The 18,161-nt window shown below is 39.6% G+C and overlaps 1 protein-coding gene across 1 annotated transcript in view; it reads right to left on the bottom strand.

Moving 5' to 3' along the window:
- Window positions 1-3,929: 3,929 nt before the first annotated feature.
- LOC104933960 (adhesion G protein-coupled receptor L3-like) overlaps window positions 3,930-18,161 on the bottom strand; it is a 136,224-nt gene continuing 121,992 nt past the window's right edge. Inside the window, 6 exon segments of the mRNA XM_027278472.1 lie at window positions 3,930-6,184; window positions 7,412-7,429; window positions 8,515-8,640; window positions 12,461-12,557; window positions 14,670-14,795; window positions 14,958-15,126. Of these exon segments, the coding sequence (XP_027134273.1) occupies window positions 5,235-6,184; window positions 7,412-7,429; window positions 8,515-8,640; window positions 12,461-12,557; window positions 14,670-14,795; window positions 14,958-15,126 (1,486 nt within the window). The 3' untranslated portion in view covers window positions 3,930-5,234.

Below are 18,161 nucleotides of genomic sequence, written 5' to 3'. Positions count from 1 at the left end.
AAAGCCAGAGGGGTATTTTCTGTTATGCGCTAAGGCTGTCACGTTGTCCCACAACGCAAAGCTGGAGATGACATTGATTCACCTTTCATTTGGAATTCTGCCAGGCATTCGCCCATTGATTTTTCACCAGGGTGCGAGATATGAAATGTGCCATTTTATGTATCACGTCTGAGCTACTAATACACTGTTGTTCACATGGTGTGCAGGTGTTTCTCTGACCACTTGCTCTCATACTCTCTACTCACATATACACAGATGCAGACTCATGCCTCCACATGCACGATACGTGGAGACACATATCCCCAGCTGCTCAGGAGTGCGTGTGCAGACATGAATGGCATAATATAAACGGACACGTGTCTTTATCGGCACATGTGCGGTGTCGTTGTCACACGAGGCAGGAAAGTCATGTATATGAGTGTTACCCTGCAAATTGGTCATCAATGCAGACAAAAGAATTTTCCAAAACAGAATAAAATTGTGCAGATTACACTATGTTTTACAAAGATATTGGATGAGTTTAATACTTGGTTATATTAAAGCTAAAATTGAATGAACCAGTCATGGTACAGCTGGGGGTTGGTTCAAGAAGGGGTGAGGATAGAGTTGACATCGCCCTTAACTGTCACCAACAAGGATATCTCCAGTCACATGGACAGTCGAATGAAACAGCTTGCCACAGAGAGCTTCCTCTGGGGCTTCAAATGTGTAGTTCTTTCTCGCATCTGCTCCATTGTCTTTTTAAAGGTTTTATAAATGTGAATAAATGTATGTTGGTAGGTTATGTGTTCCTATAATACCATTAAACCTCTACCAGAACTGGATACTATAATATTGATTATTTATTTAGGATCTCCAAAGTGCTCTACTTTAAGAGCATTGAGCACATGTCAACACTTACTTTGTGGTTAGGGAGGTAAGCAGAAAACCTTTAGCAATTAAGGTTTTCAGGCTAAAGACTGATGGCCTGGCCAGTAAAATCAATACACTTGTGCTAGTCAGAAAATATTCTCATCTGGGGCAAACGGTGTGAATAAAGGATATTCACATTTGAAAATATCACACACTGACTGCAATGTATATGGTTTTATGTGCCAGTAAACACATGTATGACAATGGGAAGTGAGCTGCAGCACGACTTATTCACCATGGCATTTTGTGCCACGCAAGCATGTTCCTGGACAGCGTCGGGGGCCTGGGGTTGGCTTATGAGCTTGCGTAACAACTCATTAATAAAGTGGATAGGGGCCAGAGTCACATCTTCAGCACATTTCATGAACTCGCTCGGGTTTGCAAATGCCAGTCAAAGTGATGCAGTGGTGGCGGCCAGAGCTCTTTCTGTCCACCCAAGTCATATCTCTAAGTAAGGATCAATGCTTAAGCATATGAGCCATAGAAAGCCCCCACAGCTTAGATCCCCCCCCCTTACTTTATCTTTTGAGGCAAGATCCAGACTGTAATAAGAGAAGCCAAACATCTCTGGCAATTGTTCCACAATGACTCAGCCATCAATCACTGTAGCAGTTTTATGAAAATGGGCTGAATTCTGTCTTTCTTCCTGCTACACAGGATATCAGTGTATGATTGAATGATTTTAAAGTTAAATGGCAATCATTTATTTTCATTTATTTATTTCTTTTTCATAATGCAAGGTCAAATACCACACACACACACACACACACACACATAAACGATTTAAATCTGCATTAACCTGCCCACAAGTTTATAGAAATTCAGTGCAAGCACGGTCCGTGTATGTTTTGGTCATTGGATTTTTTATATGAAAAAACGGGTGCTTTTTTTTGTCTTCGGACGATTTTCTCTTTTGTTTTTAGTAGCAGGAAATGAAAATCAAGATTTTCTCTTTTGTTTTTAGTAGCAGGAAATGAAAATCAACCGTTTTTTAAAGTTTTGTTTATTCCTTCTTGACCCTGATATAGAAAAATATCTTGAATTTCATTTTAAATTAAATTTTTTGAATTTAAAAATGAAAATCAAATAACTACTCATTTTTTGTTTTGTTTTTAATATCCTTTTCTGAATGGAAAATCCAATGACCAAAACATACACGGACCGAGCACAATAGTAAATGAACGTTGAATATGTAGAAGGTTAAAGAGCCTGACACTTTTCCTCAGCAGCTGCTTGATTACCAAAGTAAAATTCATCCGGTGGGTAGGAACAACTCTAGTGGGATGCTCATGCTCCGTGTCAGTTGGAAGTTTAAGTCTGAAGGTTTGCTAGCTATAAAACATTGATAAGGTGATTTTTTTTTTCTGTCCCAAGTGGCCACAGTATTTGGTCAATAAATTCGAGGTTTCTGCCTCTCAAAAGGAAGTTTTTCCTTGCCACTGTCTCCAAGTGCTTGCTCATGGTCAGAACTATTGAGTCTCTGTATAATATTATTAAGAGTACAATCTAGACCTCCTCTACATGAGATCCTGAAATAACTTATGTTATCATTTGGTGGTATATAAATAAACTGAATTATAAGTGTGCAGAGTGTTGCTAAGATAATTAAAAAGAGATATAAATTGACTATATACAAATATCATTAAGATTTATTTTCGTTTTCTTACACATTTTTTTCATATTTAAATCATATTTATATCACATTCAAATTCATTGATTTTTTGGCCACTTGGTGGCAGCAGCTGAAGCTTTGAAACTTGTGGCGAACACACTAGCAAATGGTTAGCCCATTTGCACATCCGCCAGACCCTTGGCAACATCAGCGTTCGCTTGGATTCACGTTTCTGGTCCAGTATTTACTTTCCTTGTAGCTCTGTTTATGGTCTCCACATACTCCTGAGGAAAATATGTGGCTCTTTAGCTGCTAAAAGCTCTATGGAGTTTAATAACTTTGTGTGTCCTTTGGTGCTGATCAGGTTGCAAACAGTTTATCATTTTAACTTTTGAACAGCTGCACACCACGGCTGGGAATGATTCAAATCAGAGTGCTGGGACTAAACAAAACAAAAAATCAAAACAATGAGCTAAAAGACGCTAAAATGCACCGTAAAGCTGAGGTGAACTGCTAAGTAAGGTGATAAATAAATACAAGTGCTACTTAGCACACTGCACACCATTTCATGTAACCTAATCCATTATTAATGTGAAAGGGATTAGTGTACCTTTAAGGTCAAACAGTTAATGTAATTTAATTTGTTTCAAGAATAATAATTTAAGAAAATGTGCTAATTTCATCATGACCATCAGCACTTTGTGTTTCTGTTGGTGCAGCACAGCATGAAACAATAAAACACTATAAAAGAAGTTACTTTGTAGGACAGGGCTTACTTACCTTTTTATTTTATTTTATGTCCTCTGCCAGGATGAATGGTCCAGATGACATTCATGTCTCCTTCTTAGCTTATCAAACCCATGTTAAACATAGTATCTGTAAAGAATTCATTGGTTACACGAGCAATGATATTGAAATATTTATTACAGCTTATGAAATCACTGCTTCTATTGTAAAGCAGACCAGAGCATACAGAGCACATCCACTGCTGCTGGGCCAAAATTTATTTGGCACTAAAATGGACAGAAGGCTAATGAGGGATATTAACTGATAATTTGAAAAAGAAAAAAAAAATTGATCGTTCCATCATTTGGAGGTCCTTTGCTGTTATCCATATAAAAGTGTTCCATGACCCAGACAAAACACCAGAACTTTTGCCATAGCTAAGTGATAAATCTTAATCAGTAATTTATTTGTTGGCAAACAAGTTTCACTGTTACAACAAATATTAGTTATGAGGTCATTCAACTTGAAAACCATTACAAAAAGGAATAAATAAGAAGCCATAATCATAGCCAATAATAAAACCTTTTCTGTGCCACTACACCTCCTGTTTATTACTGTGTATTTAAACAAATAAATAAATATATTTTCTCCTTGAGGAAGAAAAGGAAAACACTTCCAGTTTTTCTCACTCCAAAAGCTCTTTCTTTAATAAGTAAAACAACCATATTTCCTTTTCATACAAGCGCCTAGTGCTCATAAATGTTCAATTTGTTCTCTTTCTGAGAAGCACAAGCGTTTTCTGAATGCCAATAGAAATGCAGAATGCACCCATAAACTTTTCTGAGGGACACCTCCTGATTAACTTGCACTTACTCGGTCTCCTCGACGATTTGTGAATCAGAGCTCTGCCATCTACACAGTAAAAAGAATAAAGGGAACCAAAAAAAAAAATCAAACAAACTAGAAAATAGACCTGGAAACAAAAAGGTGAATATGTTGCACAAAAATGCCTGCACGATAAGTGTTTTGCTGTGATATTTTTTGTGTTATTTTGTTTCTATTTAGATGGTCATTTCTCGGAAAAGTGATAAAAGAGGAAAACAAACAAACAAAAAAACATACTGGTACCAGAAACCCAGAAAGGCCAGCACAACAGAACAAAATTGCTCCTAGCCACTACATTTACAGAGACAAAGGGTTTGCTCGGAACAAAAAAGCATACTAGTATGTGCAATGCTAGTTATCTGTACAATTACATAGAAATATCTCATAATTCTCTTATTAGTTTTTTTCTCCCTCTTTTAACAACTGTTATTACAGTAAAATGAAAGAAAAAAAGAACAGCTATGCTTGAAAGCATACGATCAATAATTCCTTCATGGTAATTGTTCAAAATGTGTTTTTTTTTTGTTGTTGTTTTGTTTTTGTTTTTTTTGTCTTTTTTTTCATTGAAGGGACACTTCAGCAAACAAAATGTGCTGCAACTCACCAAAGAGGAAGAAAATCTTTCAAAAAGTCAATATAGATACAGAAGTATAATAAAATAGTCCTTTTTTTTAAATTTCCCATTTATTCTGGTGAAGTCTATAGTTGAGACTTGTGTAGTTTGGGGCTATGCAGTTCCTTTTGACTGTCAGACTATATCTCTGCGACCTAAAAATCCTGTGTGGGTAATTGTCTCTTTTCACACTGAGACAAAACACGCCAAACCACACAGGGTTTGAGGGGGGGAAACACAACATCAACAGATTCCCGCAATGTCTAACCAAATACAGTCACATATTAGGCCCCATACATAGCAATTATTATCCTGTTTGTGGTCAGCAACAGCAAGAGTACAGTTATTTGCTCCGCCTCAGTGTTTGGGACACAGAATAAAAAGAAAGGCTACCACTGCCAACGACTGATGGAACAAGGGAACATGGGGAAGAGAGGAGGACTACGGTAATAGGTGGGACACTGGAGGAGTGGGAAATTGTTGGGCCTATAGGCTGGTGACCAGGTGCGAGGGCTCCTGGGGGGCCTCTTCTGGAGTTAGATCCTCTTTATTTGGGGGCACGATGAAGCCATCGCTGCTGCCCCGCCCTAGCTGGTAGTAGGAGTGCAGCTGATGGAGGTGGTTACGTGAGCCTAAGTTGGGCATGCTCTTGTAGTAAACGTCATCCGAGCTGGCCTCTGGGCTCTTGGTGTCCCTGCCGTCCTTGGAGCCGTCAGCAGATTCTGCAGACACATCAGGCAGGCCGGACAGCATGGGCATGCTGGTATAAAGGGAGTCTCTCTGGTGGTTGTGGCTGGGTGACGAGCCCTCGTCCTCGGTGTGCTCGTTAGTAAGTAATGGAAAGAAACTTTCGCTGTTCTCCTGGGGGATCCTCCTTCGAGACGATGAGGATGTGGTGGCCGGCGTGAAAGGATGGTTGGGCAGTGGGAGGGGTGGTGGCACTGGCTGGTGGAGGTGATTGTGAAGGTTGTCCACCGCCTGCAGTGATGGTGGCGGTCTTTGAGGCAACAGAGGGGCATTGGACTCCTCACGGATTAACTCCAGGCCCAGGCCTTCGTCGTGGTGTGGACCAAAGGTGGAATGGTCATCCAGGCTCAGAGCGACATTCATGCCCATCCCCACCCCCAATCCCATCCCGTAGCCACTGTCCTTGCCACCATTGCTAACATTATTGACAAGCTTATTCATTAGGTTCCGGTTCTGCTCAGTTGAACGCTCATGGGAGTTGTTGAGGTAGGAGGGGATATAATTGGAGGTGAGCTCTTTCAGGATCTTCTTTTCCAGGGTGGTCTCCTTGTGGTTGTAGCCCCGGTCAATGATCTGGACGCAGTCACTCATGTACTCAGCACTGGCGATGCTGTAGCTGTTGCCATGGTTACCATTCAGTGGTAGAGTATCCATGACACTTGTATCCCGGGCATTGTTCAGGATTCCCTCTGGAATGACAGACATGGGTTGGGTTGGGGGGTAGAGTGGGCGAATGAGTAGGGTGAAGTCTGATGGGATGTAATTGCCACAGCTAAATGTCAGCCTTTTTAAAAAAAAAACACAAATTAATACAACACTACAGCCCTTTTATTCTGAAATACATCCTGACCCTCAACTTCTCTTAGCATGTAATATCACCCACAATTCTATAAAGTGCACTTTGTGGAAATGAAGACCCTACAGTATTTGTATTTGGTAAAACATAAAGCACAATATTCACATCAATCACAATAACACTTACCTTGAGACAAAAGAACACTTTCTAAGAACCAATTGAACTTTCGTTATGTTTTATAGATTATTCTATGGCTGTGATGAGAACACTGATATATGTATATGTATATATATTTATATATATACACAAACAACAACACAAAGCTCAGGCACAGCACAAAAACACAAAGGTCACACACTGAATTCAAGCAAAGACAAAAACATAGCCATGCATTTCACACTTAAACACAAACCAGAGCTCCAACTGTAAATTTGCGCCCAAGCCATATTGTCCCATATGAGCATTGTGATGTAGCCTTAAAAAAAATATATTTATTGATGTCCCCTTTGTCAGTTTGAACATAACTAGACATCTCTCTGAACATGAATCAACCGTCAGCGGAAGGAAGTAGACTTTCTGTTCTCTCCGTTGCATGAACATGTAGATCTCATATTTTATCAGTACGACTGAGTCCATGCTATCGACATCAAAGCATATGTTTGATGATAATTCAAACTACCCCAGACAAGGCCATCCAAACAGTCTGACATCTTGAAAATTTGACAAGACGCATTTCTGAGACCTTCAAGAAGTGTATTAGCTTGATCAAAGTGTAAAAAAAAAAATAAGTGCATGTACAAAGGCACGGATGTTCAGTATTCACTAAAAAAAGAATACAGATCAATTTATACTGATGTGCCTTATGAAATGTCAAGGGGAGTCTGAATGTTGACTGCAATTGGATTATCTTATTCAGAGTGTGATAGCACATCAACTAGTGCAAACTACAGCAGTCAGTAGAATTCAGGATGGTTTAAACTGATTTTAATGCCTCTGTGATGAAAGAATACTATTACTTATTTTTTTCTTTTTCATTAAACCTTCGTCAGCATTGAGTGAAAAGAAAGTAAAGCCAAAGTCAATTACATTTGATAAGCAATGTTTAGTTTGACTCCCATACTTGTCTCTCTGTAGGGCTCTTTTAGGGACAGCATGAGGGAAAGGAAAGAAGAAAAGAAAACACAATAAGCATAACAGTGACAGGTAGAAGAGAAATGTGCACATACAGTATGCTGATGACGCATCAAGAAAATGTTTCTGGGATGCAACTCTTATCCGGAAGCGGAGGTGAATTATAGCTCTCTGTCATGTGCGCCTATGCAGTACTTGTAGCGCGTGCATAAATGAACAACCGATCAAAGTTTAGTTTCACACGAGTTTCTGCGTTTTACAGACTCGCAAAGTTACAGCAAGCTCATATTGACTGCTGAGAGTTGGGATAAAATAATAACAGATCTGCACGTAGAGAAATATTATTCCAATAGTCAGACTGATCCCAGAGTAAAGAGGATTTCTTGTTGGCTGATAGAAATGGTTTCTAACGCTTCTAAAAACCAATATATTGAACATCCTCCCAATATTTGCTGTTCAGACTATTCTGTTCTATGCAACAGATTTGAAATTTTAATATCACATTCAATGACATTTATCACACACAGCAGTGTTTGACAATCCAACAGCAGCATAAAAAAGTAAGAAAATGCTAAAACTAAAAACAGAGACACAGAAGACAGGGCACACAAGCTTCACTGACAACATTAGAGCACATTTAAAATAAATGACTGGGGATGTATCTGGCTCACCGAGGGCACCTATTCTTGATTAGTTTCACAACCTCTATGTCGGCCAAACAGCCATGTTTGGGTGTGACTTATGTGACCGAATTGCATGCCCTGACCAGAAGCCAAGATACACCTCCAATGAAAAACCCCACAGCAAAAGGGTTTTTGTGACAAAGCTAGAGTTTGTTCAATGCTAACACACAACATCTAGAGCAGTGTTTTTTTTTTAATCAAAGCCCACTTAAAACCCCTCAAGGGGGAAAACTGGCATTTTAGCTTAGTGCAAGTCCATTACTTTGAACTCCAATCATGAAGTTGCTTTCTGTTCCCGGGCAAGAACAAAGATGTGCAACTTCACAGTTTCTCCAGGACTGGACATGAAAAGAAAAAAAAAAAACACTGCCCTAGCCACAATGTTAAAAATGAAAAGAAGCTAGCACACCTTGTGTGTTGTACATGCCCAGAGGGTTGTTATAGACTGCCGATTCCCCAAGCAATGTATTATAGGGATTGTTAGTGCCATGAGGACGTAGGAGTGCATTAGGTATAAGATGGTTAGCCATAGCCCCTGGAGCAGCCAGAAAGAGACAGAGTGAGACAGAGAAAAAAAAAAGATAGGTGGGTAGATAAATTGAGATATAGACAGAGAGAAAGAGAGAGAACATACATATCAGTTGGGCAGATGCAGCTGAGCAATGACAGCCATTAACATCCAAATGATCACATGATCATTAATGTGAGGGGTTTTGCTACATGAAAAGTGGCAGAGCTGAACTGACATGGCTAATGGGACCGATGGAAAGTGTGTTAATTGTATTGTTAATGTCGGCCATTAGTGTAAAGCCTGTTTTTGTGCTTCGCGTACAGGCAGCACACTCGTGTCAACACACATAAATTACAAAGAGACACCAACATGGCCAGCACAACACATATTATGTCATATTTATAGACTCAAACAGGACAGCATAATGTAATCAAACAACTGATTCATCGAAAGTTCTCCAATCTCTTGGAAATAACTGTTCATGACACACCTTTCCTGAAGATTGCAAAGAGTAGCCATGGTAACGGCAGGACTGTCAAGCTTTGATGAAGCGGTGTGCATGGGGGCTGTAGTAACAGTGACACTATTCAAAGCATTTGTAGGGTGGTGTCTTTTTTTACCTTTCAATGACCAAGAACACAAGTGGGAAAAACCTTTCTAAAGAAAGGATTCAATTGTGTTGGCCTGTCCAGATGTAGTCTGGCTAAGAGCTTACTAGCTTCAGTAGTAATTATTAGTATTAATAGTAGTTATTTACAAGGCCAAGGAGAACTTTACTGACTTAGTTATTAGTTGTTAAATAAGAAAAAAAGCTCAGTTATTGATAGAAGATTGACTATGTTAAAATTCCCTGCTATGGGGAAGCATGCTGATATTAGAGTTCAGCTCAAACATATTGATTGAAATATAAAAAGTATATAAGCTGAGCATTTAAACAGGTTTATATCACAAGAAAAATAACAGTTGGAAGTTACTCTTTGCCTAATTTTCAACTCATGACCCAAACATTAGCTTTATCTACCTCCTTCTAAAGTCAAGGCCCCATTGTTTCAAACGTAACTAAGAATTCTGAGTGGTAAATCTGCCTGCCACCTTTATCATTGTAAACTGCATATGTGCACTGTGCAAATGGAAAGCTTGACAGACGTAGTAACGGCCTAGTGAATGGTCACATATTGCACTATTATTATTGCCTGTGGCATTGCCAATCTTGGAGGCTCAAGCGGTATAATATTTCCTTTTCTCTACGGAGCAGAGTTCACATTTTGTCTGATTCTCTTATGCGCCAATGTTGAAATAACCCCTGAATGAAGTGACACGTCCTCTCTTTAGTCAAGCTGGTCATTACTTTGCTCGCGTCTCGCCTCCTTCACACAAACAGAGGCTCATTTTCTATTTATGTGATGCTTGTCCTCAGATACTTGCTGTCAGGATCTTGCCTGAATGACTCATCACTTTTTCCAACCTCATACTACCACACCAAAGCAACCTTCACAGTCTGAGCCCTGTGATTAGCTGCAGATTTGAAGGGATGCAATCTTAAACATGAATGCTGCAGATTCCCTGATGTTTGTTTTTCTTTGCCGTTGATAAAAAATTATTTATTTCCAAGTGTTTGAAAATATTATGCGGAATATCAAGTATGCTGAAAATATTTGTGACTCACATTCATTTCCTGTTTACAAGACCCCCCCCCACCCTGTCAACATGATATGATGCTATTATTTTTAAAGCAGCCAAATTCAAGATTTATGAGGGCGATACATGCATGTGCTTCCACCAAATGCGCTTTGCCAGAGCGAGTAAACATCTTTTATCTGAGGTACAAGTACACAGCTATTACATCCTCTGGCAGAGTGTACTGTTCTTTTCTAATGCTCTGAATCTGTCAGCCCAATGGAGGAATATTCTTATATTATCTTGTGACCTCCACATCTTTTTAAAAGTTGGTCTTATACTTTTTGACGGCATTCTAATTGCAGTGAAGTATTTTCTCTCCTTAATGAAATTTTAAAAGAAGCTGATTTAGGCTAATCCTGCGGCACACATTTTTGTGTCTGAATATAATATTAATTAGGCATATCATACTTTTGCATGGAAATCAGAATGTTGTTTTGATTTTAAAAAAAAAGGAAAAAAAAAAGCAGTTTGTTGTTGCTGTTGCTGCATGCCCTAATTACAGTGTATTCCACAAACAGCAGGCCCTTTTGAATTCTCCCAATGACAGATACCCCCACTTATTGTGTCTGTGTTTGATAAATTGGACAATTTCCCAAAACCGCACTGATTGTGTGGTGCAATAAAACTGAATGCTGGGATAAATTGAACATGCAATGCTATCAAGATGATTGCATGACTCCGCTCTCGAGGAAAGCACAGCAAGAGTGTCAGCTGCAAGCTCGCTCTCAGGTGCGAAAGGGAGGGAAGAAGCCGAAGGAGTGGGGAGGACAAATCAGCAAGAAATATTTGCTCCTCAACACATAATTCCTTCATAACAACACGGGAGAAGCCATGGATAAGTGCAATTCTATTTACATCTGTTCCTTATGATACTTGTGATAGGGCAATACACTTGCCGGCACACTCTTGTGCTCTTGGGAGTGTTTTCTCAGCCTGGTAAGAAGCCAGGGGTGTAAAATTGCATTAAAATATTCTATCTTCTCCTTTTGCTTTACCATGCAGGCTTTTCTTCAACACCCAACCTACTGCCCCAATCCGGCCTCTCCACAATGCCTGTGTCTGTTGATGGTGCTACACTGAGTGCCTAATTATTGAGATCCTGACACTTCCTCCCTGTGTTGAGCATTAATCCATCATTGTAACTATGCATTAGTGTCTATGCGAGCAGGCGCCCAGAGCAAATTTAGAGAGTAAGCAGTGTGGAACTCGAGCCCTCCATCAAGAGATGCGATGAGCGGAGAGAGTGTTAGGGAGGGATGCCAGCCAGGATGGTTTTCGCTACTTGATGTCGGATGCAGCCTGCTATCTATTTTCTCTATAAACTGAGAGACTCTGAAGTTAACTCTATTCACTGCGCCACTGTCAAATGCATTATGGTAAAATACTTTTTATTAACGTGTTTCTGAGAGGGATTTCCACTGAATTGATTTTCTCTGGTGGTATTCAGCACTTTTCCTGATAGTATGGCCACTTCTAGTTTCAAGGTTTTTCAGTCACATGGCATGATGTTTCATTGTTTGACAGAGGAGGGGAAAAAAAAGATAGAGGTAATTTTATTTGCCTTACCAAACAAGAATTTTCATACACTATTTGATCAAATGCATTATGTATCAAAATTACATTTACTCAACTGTGTTTTTTTATTGTTTAGATTCAATGAAATCCTTTCTGGATACTAATTACAAGACGGTAGAAATGATTTCTTGATGTTTCAGAATAACAGACGTAATAAACAATTTTCTGCAACAGCATGACAGCAAAGGAGGATTTTATCCTTTCAATCAATGCCTTGTATTCACAGGCACGTTCTTTTTCATCGAGGAAAGAATGTTGACAAACAGCCCAGCTATTTGAGCGTTACATTGCTATTGACAGCAGTTCTGACACATCTCATTTCTCATATTAAAGAACTTGCTCCAGTATTTTGTGACAATTGAAAGTTTTCCTTGGAATTTTATCTGAGGCAAATTTTTGACTTGATATGCTGACTCCTACCTTTGTGGTTGAAAGCTTTGATAAAATGGTTTTTATACTGGAAAGTGAAAAGCGCCTATAACCACAATTAAAGAAAATAGTGAAGATTTTGTGAAATTAGTCATGAATTTTAAGGTGAAGGCCAGTCTATTGGAGAGTTCAAGTAAATATTTGCTGTGGGACAAAGTACCTCTGTTGAGTGATGCAGAGCTGTTGATGTCGCCGGTCATAAAAGAGGACTCTGACTGTTTTCTGACTGTGTCATTCCACATTCGGCGGATGCGGCTCTGCGGAGACAAACAACAATGTCAAAACACGTCAGAATATTCGCTGTAAAAACTCTCAGTGATACAGCTAAAAAGCATTTCTTCCTCAAGCATGAGATATGAAACTAAAAATATAGACTGTCACCTTTGTAATTTAGTATTTAAACCATTAAACAAGTCGACTGTGGGGATAAGTAACCTCCAATTAAAGATGAGTGTTAATACTGGGATAGGTAAAGTCAATAATAAAGTCATCAGTCAAGCTCCCGAATCAGTGTCTCAGGTTGCAAAGGCTCAATCCGAGAGGGTTCATGCTGGTTAATTATGACAGAGTCCCATGGGCTGTTGCACAAGCTAAGGTTGTGTAATCTAACCACAGAGCTGATACTTTGTATGCTGTGCCAGAGGGGCTTGGCAGACTTCAGATTCATTTTCATTAATATATATATATGTATATAAATATGGTTTGGTGAAAGCAAAAAGACAATAATGTGCAGAATCCTACATGGTGAAATACTATAATTGCAGTTTATTGCAACCAATGTCTTATCTTATCTCTATCTTTTTTTTTTTTTTTAAAGATGATTTTTTTTGGCTTTTTATGCCTTTAATGATAGTACAGCTGAAGACAGACAGGAAGCAGGGGGCAGAGAGAGGGGGAGTGACACGCAGTAAATGGCCGTCCGATGTGGGATTCGAACCGGGGCCAGCTGCAGTGAGGACTATAGCCTCCACACACGGGGCGGCCGCTTAACCCACTACGCTACCGACCGCCCCATCTTATCTCTGTCTTTAATAATATTACATTAAAGTATCATCTTACTATTCCCAAAATTTGAAGGGTTAAAATGAAAAAGGACAGCCTTAAGATTAAAGTAAATGCAATGAAGCAATGCTCTCCGTGATTGCCTTCAACACCTCAGACAGGTTTCAGCTTAATTATGCCATTGCCATCACCATTAGCTAAATTTGGAGCAACTGCCACAGCACCTCACCTAATCTTTTCCTGAAGTCCTCCATTAAAGGGTGACATTCAGACTGTGAACATATTTTTTCACCAAAAGCTTCAACGTGGCATCAGAGATGAATTGCACTCATGTCATTTTAGGCACCCGTGTTTCAACAGCTGATGACGCACCGCTCATACACAGCAACATATATTGACGCAGTGGATCTCATTAGCATACAGTATGTCATGTTGTCCCCAGCACTGGAGGCACAGATGGGTTGGAAATGACACTGCTGTTTTTTTTCCTTCCCTCTCACAGATAAAACACATTTATAGCCAGCAGGTTCAAATGTACTTTTCTGATTATGCATTCATTTAGAAGCCTGAGAGTTAGCAATAAGCAACCACATCTTTTCTGAGTGTTTCCTTTCCTGTCTTATAGATGCACTTAGCATGAGGTTAGAGCCATCTTGTCAAAGCGGTGTGTGTAATTAAACACTTTAATCTGTAGGCAGAATCCGGCTTGTACTGTGGGTTGCTGGTGCATGCTTGACTCCAAGGACTATTTAAGAAATCACACTCTTTAGAATATAGATGTTCAATTACAGTGTATCAAGGCAATACATCCTATGCTTCTTGTCAACGTGGGAGGAATCCATTAACAATTTACTTTACAGGGAGGCTCACCGCTCACACACAGGATTCACATATTTTGGCAGTCAAATCTGCATCCGTGAGCAATTCTTCACAAAGCTCAAGCCAATGCTTTAGTCAGCGCCGCTGCACCAGTGTGAAGCGTACTCCAGTGAAAATGAATTGCAGACTGACTTTATGTACTTAGAAAATGTTCAGCTCAACAAGCACTACATTTCCCTGCTATCACTTCCAAACATATAGTGTACTTCCTTGAAATCTATCACGCACACACCAAAACAGTCGCCTTTAAAATATTTCCTTGTTTGTTCTGGAGGGAGGCGCACATCCGTGCTATGTCGCAGATTATTATCGAGGAAGTCGTCGTCGCTTCGAGCTATGCAGACTGACTTCTCGAAGATAAAATTTGGTTGTTATCTTAAAACAAATGAGTGCGAATTCGTTCTGGTTGGCTAAAGAAGACACTGTCAAATGTGGTAAGGATGTAAATGTAAAGGAAAGAAAGGGGAGCATGAAAAGTGTCGTGCCACCTGCGACCCTGTGGAGTAACGTCCTGGAGCACGAGAGGCTGTGCCTTTTCCAGAACCAATGGAGCTGTCCACACTTTTTCCACTGCAGCAGTGAGTGCGCAGGCATTTCCCGTACTCCTTACGCACCTGTATCAAATAAGAGCACAAGGACAAGCATGCACAAGCAAACAATGAGGCTAAATCCAACGGTACCAATCTCGGGACATTTCATTCTTTTGGAGATCATGAAATAAATGTAATGATATATGCAGTAAACTCGCACTGCACATCTTCGGCATGAATCCATACCTTCTTCTGCAGCACACAGTGGAAGATGAAGATGAACATTCCCTGCAGGGAGTTGAAGATGGTGAACAGATAGGCCATGACCACCGTGCTTTCGTTGACATACATCAGGCCAAAGGCCCAGGTCAGGCCCAGCAGACATAGCAAGGCAATGGCCCCAATCACCCATGATCTGAAATATACACAAAGAGCCATCTTTACAAACCTTTTGACAAAGTTATTATGCGCACGGTGTTTTATAACTGGCTTTGAACTTATGAGAAGCGGTGTATATTATTCAGATATAATAATTTGTGAGATTAAATGGAGGAATGGCTGATTTAAAAGCCACTGCTTTAACTGCAGTGTGCGCTGCAGCTGAATGAAAAAAAATATCCAGAAAAGAAAATCAGTTCAAGGTCAGTTAATTCAGGGTTAATAAAAGAAATCAAGGTGTCCCTGTGAGAGGGAGGGAAGGCACAAAACAAATGAGGAGGGAAAAGAAATGGATGAGAAATGATGACGGATTTATTCTTCGTTTTTTCAGATTCTGTCCTCGTCTACCTTTTACCTTTCCCTATTTGCACTCATTCAAGCATTGCCTTAGATGGTTTGAAAAGCCATAGATGATCATAAAACTGCAGATTCAAATATACGATAATGGAGGTCTGTATAAATGGGAGGGTAACAAATATGGCATTTTCATTAGAAGACTATTTACATGAGTACATTACATGTTGGATTCTATTGCCTGAGGGTTGGGATAAGTGTCTAGTAAATTCTTACTCAAGCTGAAAGGTTGAACTGAGATTAATGCCCTTGAGAATGCACAGTCTATTAAGAACGAAGGGCTCTATCTTCATGTGGGCATGCTGCACAGAGAAGTGGCATCTTTTCTTCACCTGCACCCTTTTGCCATTTTGGCGACTCCCCGTGTGCCGCAGTAGGCGAGGCGGAGTTAAGATTAATATCTCATTCTTGCCAGCGTCTGTCATCCACAACAGCCTGCATGTATGAAAATCTTCCCTTTGAGTTGATTAAATACTTTTATGGCCATCTGAAGGAGGCAGTTAAGTTTTCCTTCTGCAGCCTCTAATTTGAAAGGCATGCTTCGTCAAAGAACACACCAGAATAAGCAAGGTACCCTTGATTAAGCATTGCACAAACGATACCTGGCAAACAGCAAACTTCTCTAGCTTGTAGTATTCTAGTTTCCGGCTTTATGATATCTCAATTAGTGTGTACCTTATTTGTTCTTTGTGGACGACAGTGTTACTTAGAACTGCAAATTTGATCTTTCTCTAATTTATTGCAATCCCTAGAAATTGTGCATCATTCAATTATGACTGTCAGACATTGGATATGCCTAAAAATATGGATTTATTGAGAAAATAAACTTATTCTGCTCGTGGTGGCATATTTGAGCTGCACCTGCAACCTCAACTTTTTTTGTCAGCCTCACCACCACAACCCTCTCAGCTGAGCTCAAGTACATTATACGCACATTTATTCACACCACCCGATGTTCTAGAGGTGCTCATTTTAATTAGTGTGAAGCAGGATAACATTTCATGCTATTAATTATATAAAAGTGGATATTTTTATGATGTTTTTAACTGTTTATTTACAAATTTTTAACAATTCCAAACATTTATCTATCAGTGGTAACTAATGGTTTCCATTTCTCTTTGTCTTTTCATCGTGATCGTGGATTTTGATTCATGGAATTGGTTATTTCACAGATTTTATGCAGATAAAACAAAAAAAAAAGATGAGCAAATGATAAATGCTGTATCTATAGTACAGTACAAATATATCTAGAGTTCAGGGTGAAGATACAGGTGCCATTTAAAACTAATCTTGCTTGTCACATCTTAGGCTATGTATATCTAAGACAGGAGTGCTGTGTGCACACTAATGCGGCCTTCAACATGACTGAGTACTCCACAATAAATCACGTTAATGATTCAGAGAGCCATTTGAGAGAGATGGATTTGGGTTCTGGATTTGTTCATATGGAGGAGTAAATGAAAGATGGCATTATGGGAAAAAAGGGGCCCTTCCAATTTTGTCTTACTTGATCTCAGGTTCATAATCCTGATAGCTGAGCGACACCGCGAGAACAAAAATAACAAAAAAGAAAACAGGCAGAAATAAATCACAAAGCATAGAGATGGAGAGGTGTAATCCAAAATGTGTGGCCATGAATACAATGTACAAATTTAGACATCAAGAGGGAAACATATAATGCATCAAAAATGAAGATGGCTTATTTTGCCAGTGGAGATTAAAGCTACATTCACAACATCCACATCCAAACATTAGGGCCAGACACTCATACATTTTGGGAGGGGATTTGTTAGTGATTTACAGGTGATAACCATAATTATCTCTCTTCTAAGAAGTATCTAGCTCCCCTCATAATTGCTGGCAGACCTTCGCATTTAAGCTGTTATAAATGGGCCAGGTGTGCGGCAAAATAAATGATTTATGAATTCACCAGGGCAACCATTAAACATAATTTTCCCAGGGCTGTCTTAATGACCTGGTGGGAGAGGTACTTCATCAAGGCGATTGCCCCCGGAATGGACACAGAAACACAAGCAGTGGGCACAAAGAGAACTAAATATTGTCCTCTAACTAGTGGCAGTTTTCTTTAAAGAATGGTGGATGATAGAGACACAAGAGGTCATGAGAAATGTGTCCAATAGGACAGGATATGAAGAAGCTACGACTCATATCGCACATGGCTTATCTTCTTCTGGAGTTATAAGATAATATATTTGAGGGCTGCATGGAACGAGCCTTGAGGGCAAAAACTTCCGAGCAGCCACTGAAAAGCATAGTGGCTCACTTACAAGTGAAGAGGGAGCTTTATCCTGTCAGAACTGTTGCATGCCTAGAAGCTAATATTAGCAATACAATAACAATTACAGAAGCTCTCATTTCATATTTCTGGCATCATTAAGTTCACAACTACTTATGCAAAGTGTAGTCCTTGGCAAAGCAAATCAAGTTATTTAGGAATAATTCGAAATGAAATGTGTTTAATCTAATTTTAGAATGTTGTATATAGCATCTAAAGCAATATAGGTACTTCAGCTCGACTGTGCTTGTCATAAAATCATAGATCCATCTGAATGGCTGTGCAATATAGAGATATATCATCCATCCCTGAGGGTTGCAGCAAAGCACTTCCAGGCTTTCAAACCACAAAAAAGGTGGAAG

Source organism: Larimichthys crocea, chromosome III (genome assembly GCF_000972845.2).
Source record: "Larimichthys crocea isolate SSNF chromosome III, L_crocea_2.0, whole genome shotgun sequence".
In the NCBI taxonomy this organism is placed as follows: Eukaryota; Metazoa; Chordata; class Actinopteri; family Sciaenidae; genus Larimichthys; species Larimichthys crocea.
This window is presented reverse-complemented; position numbering and strand designations above follow the sequence as displayed.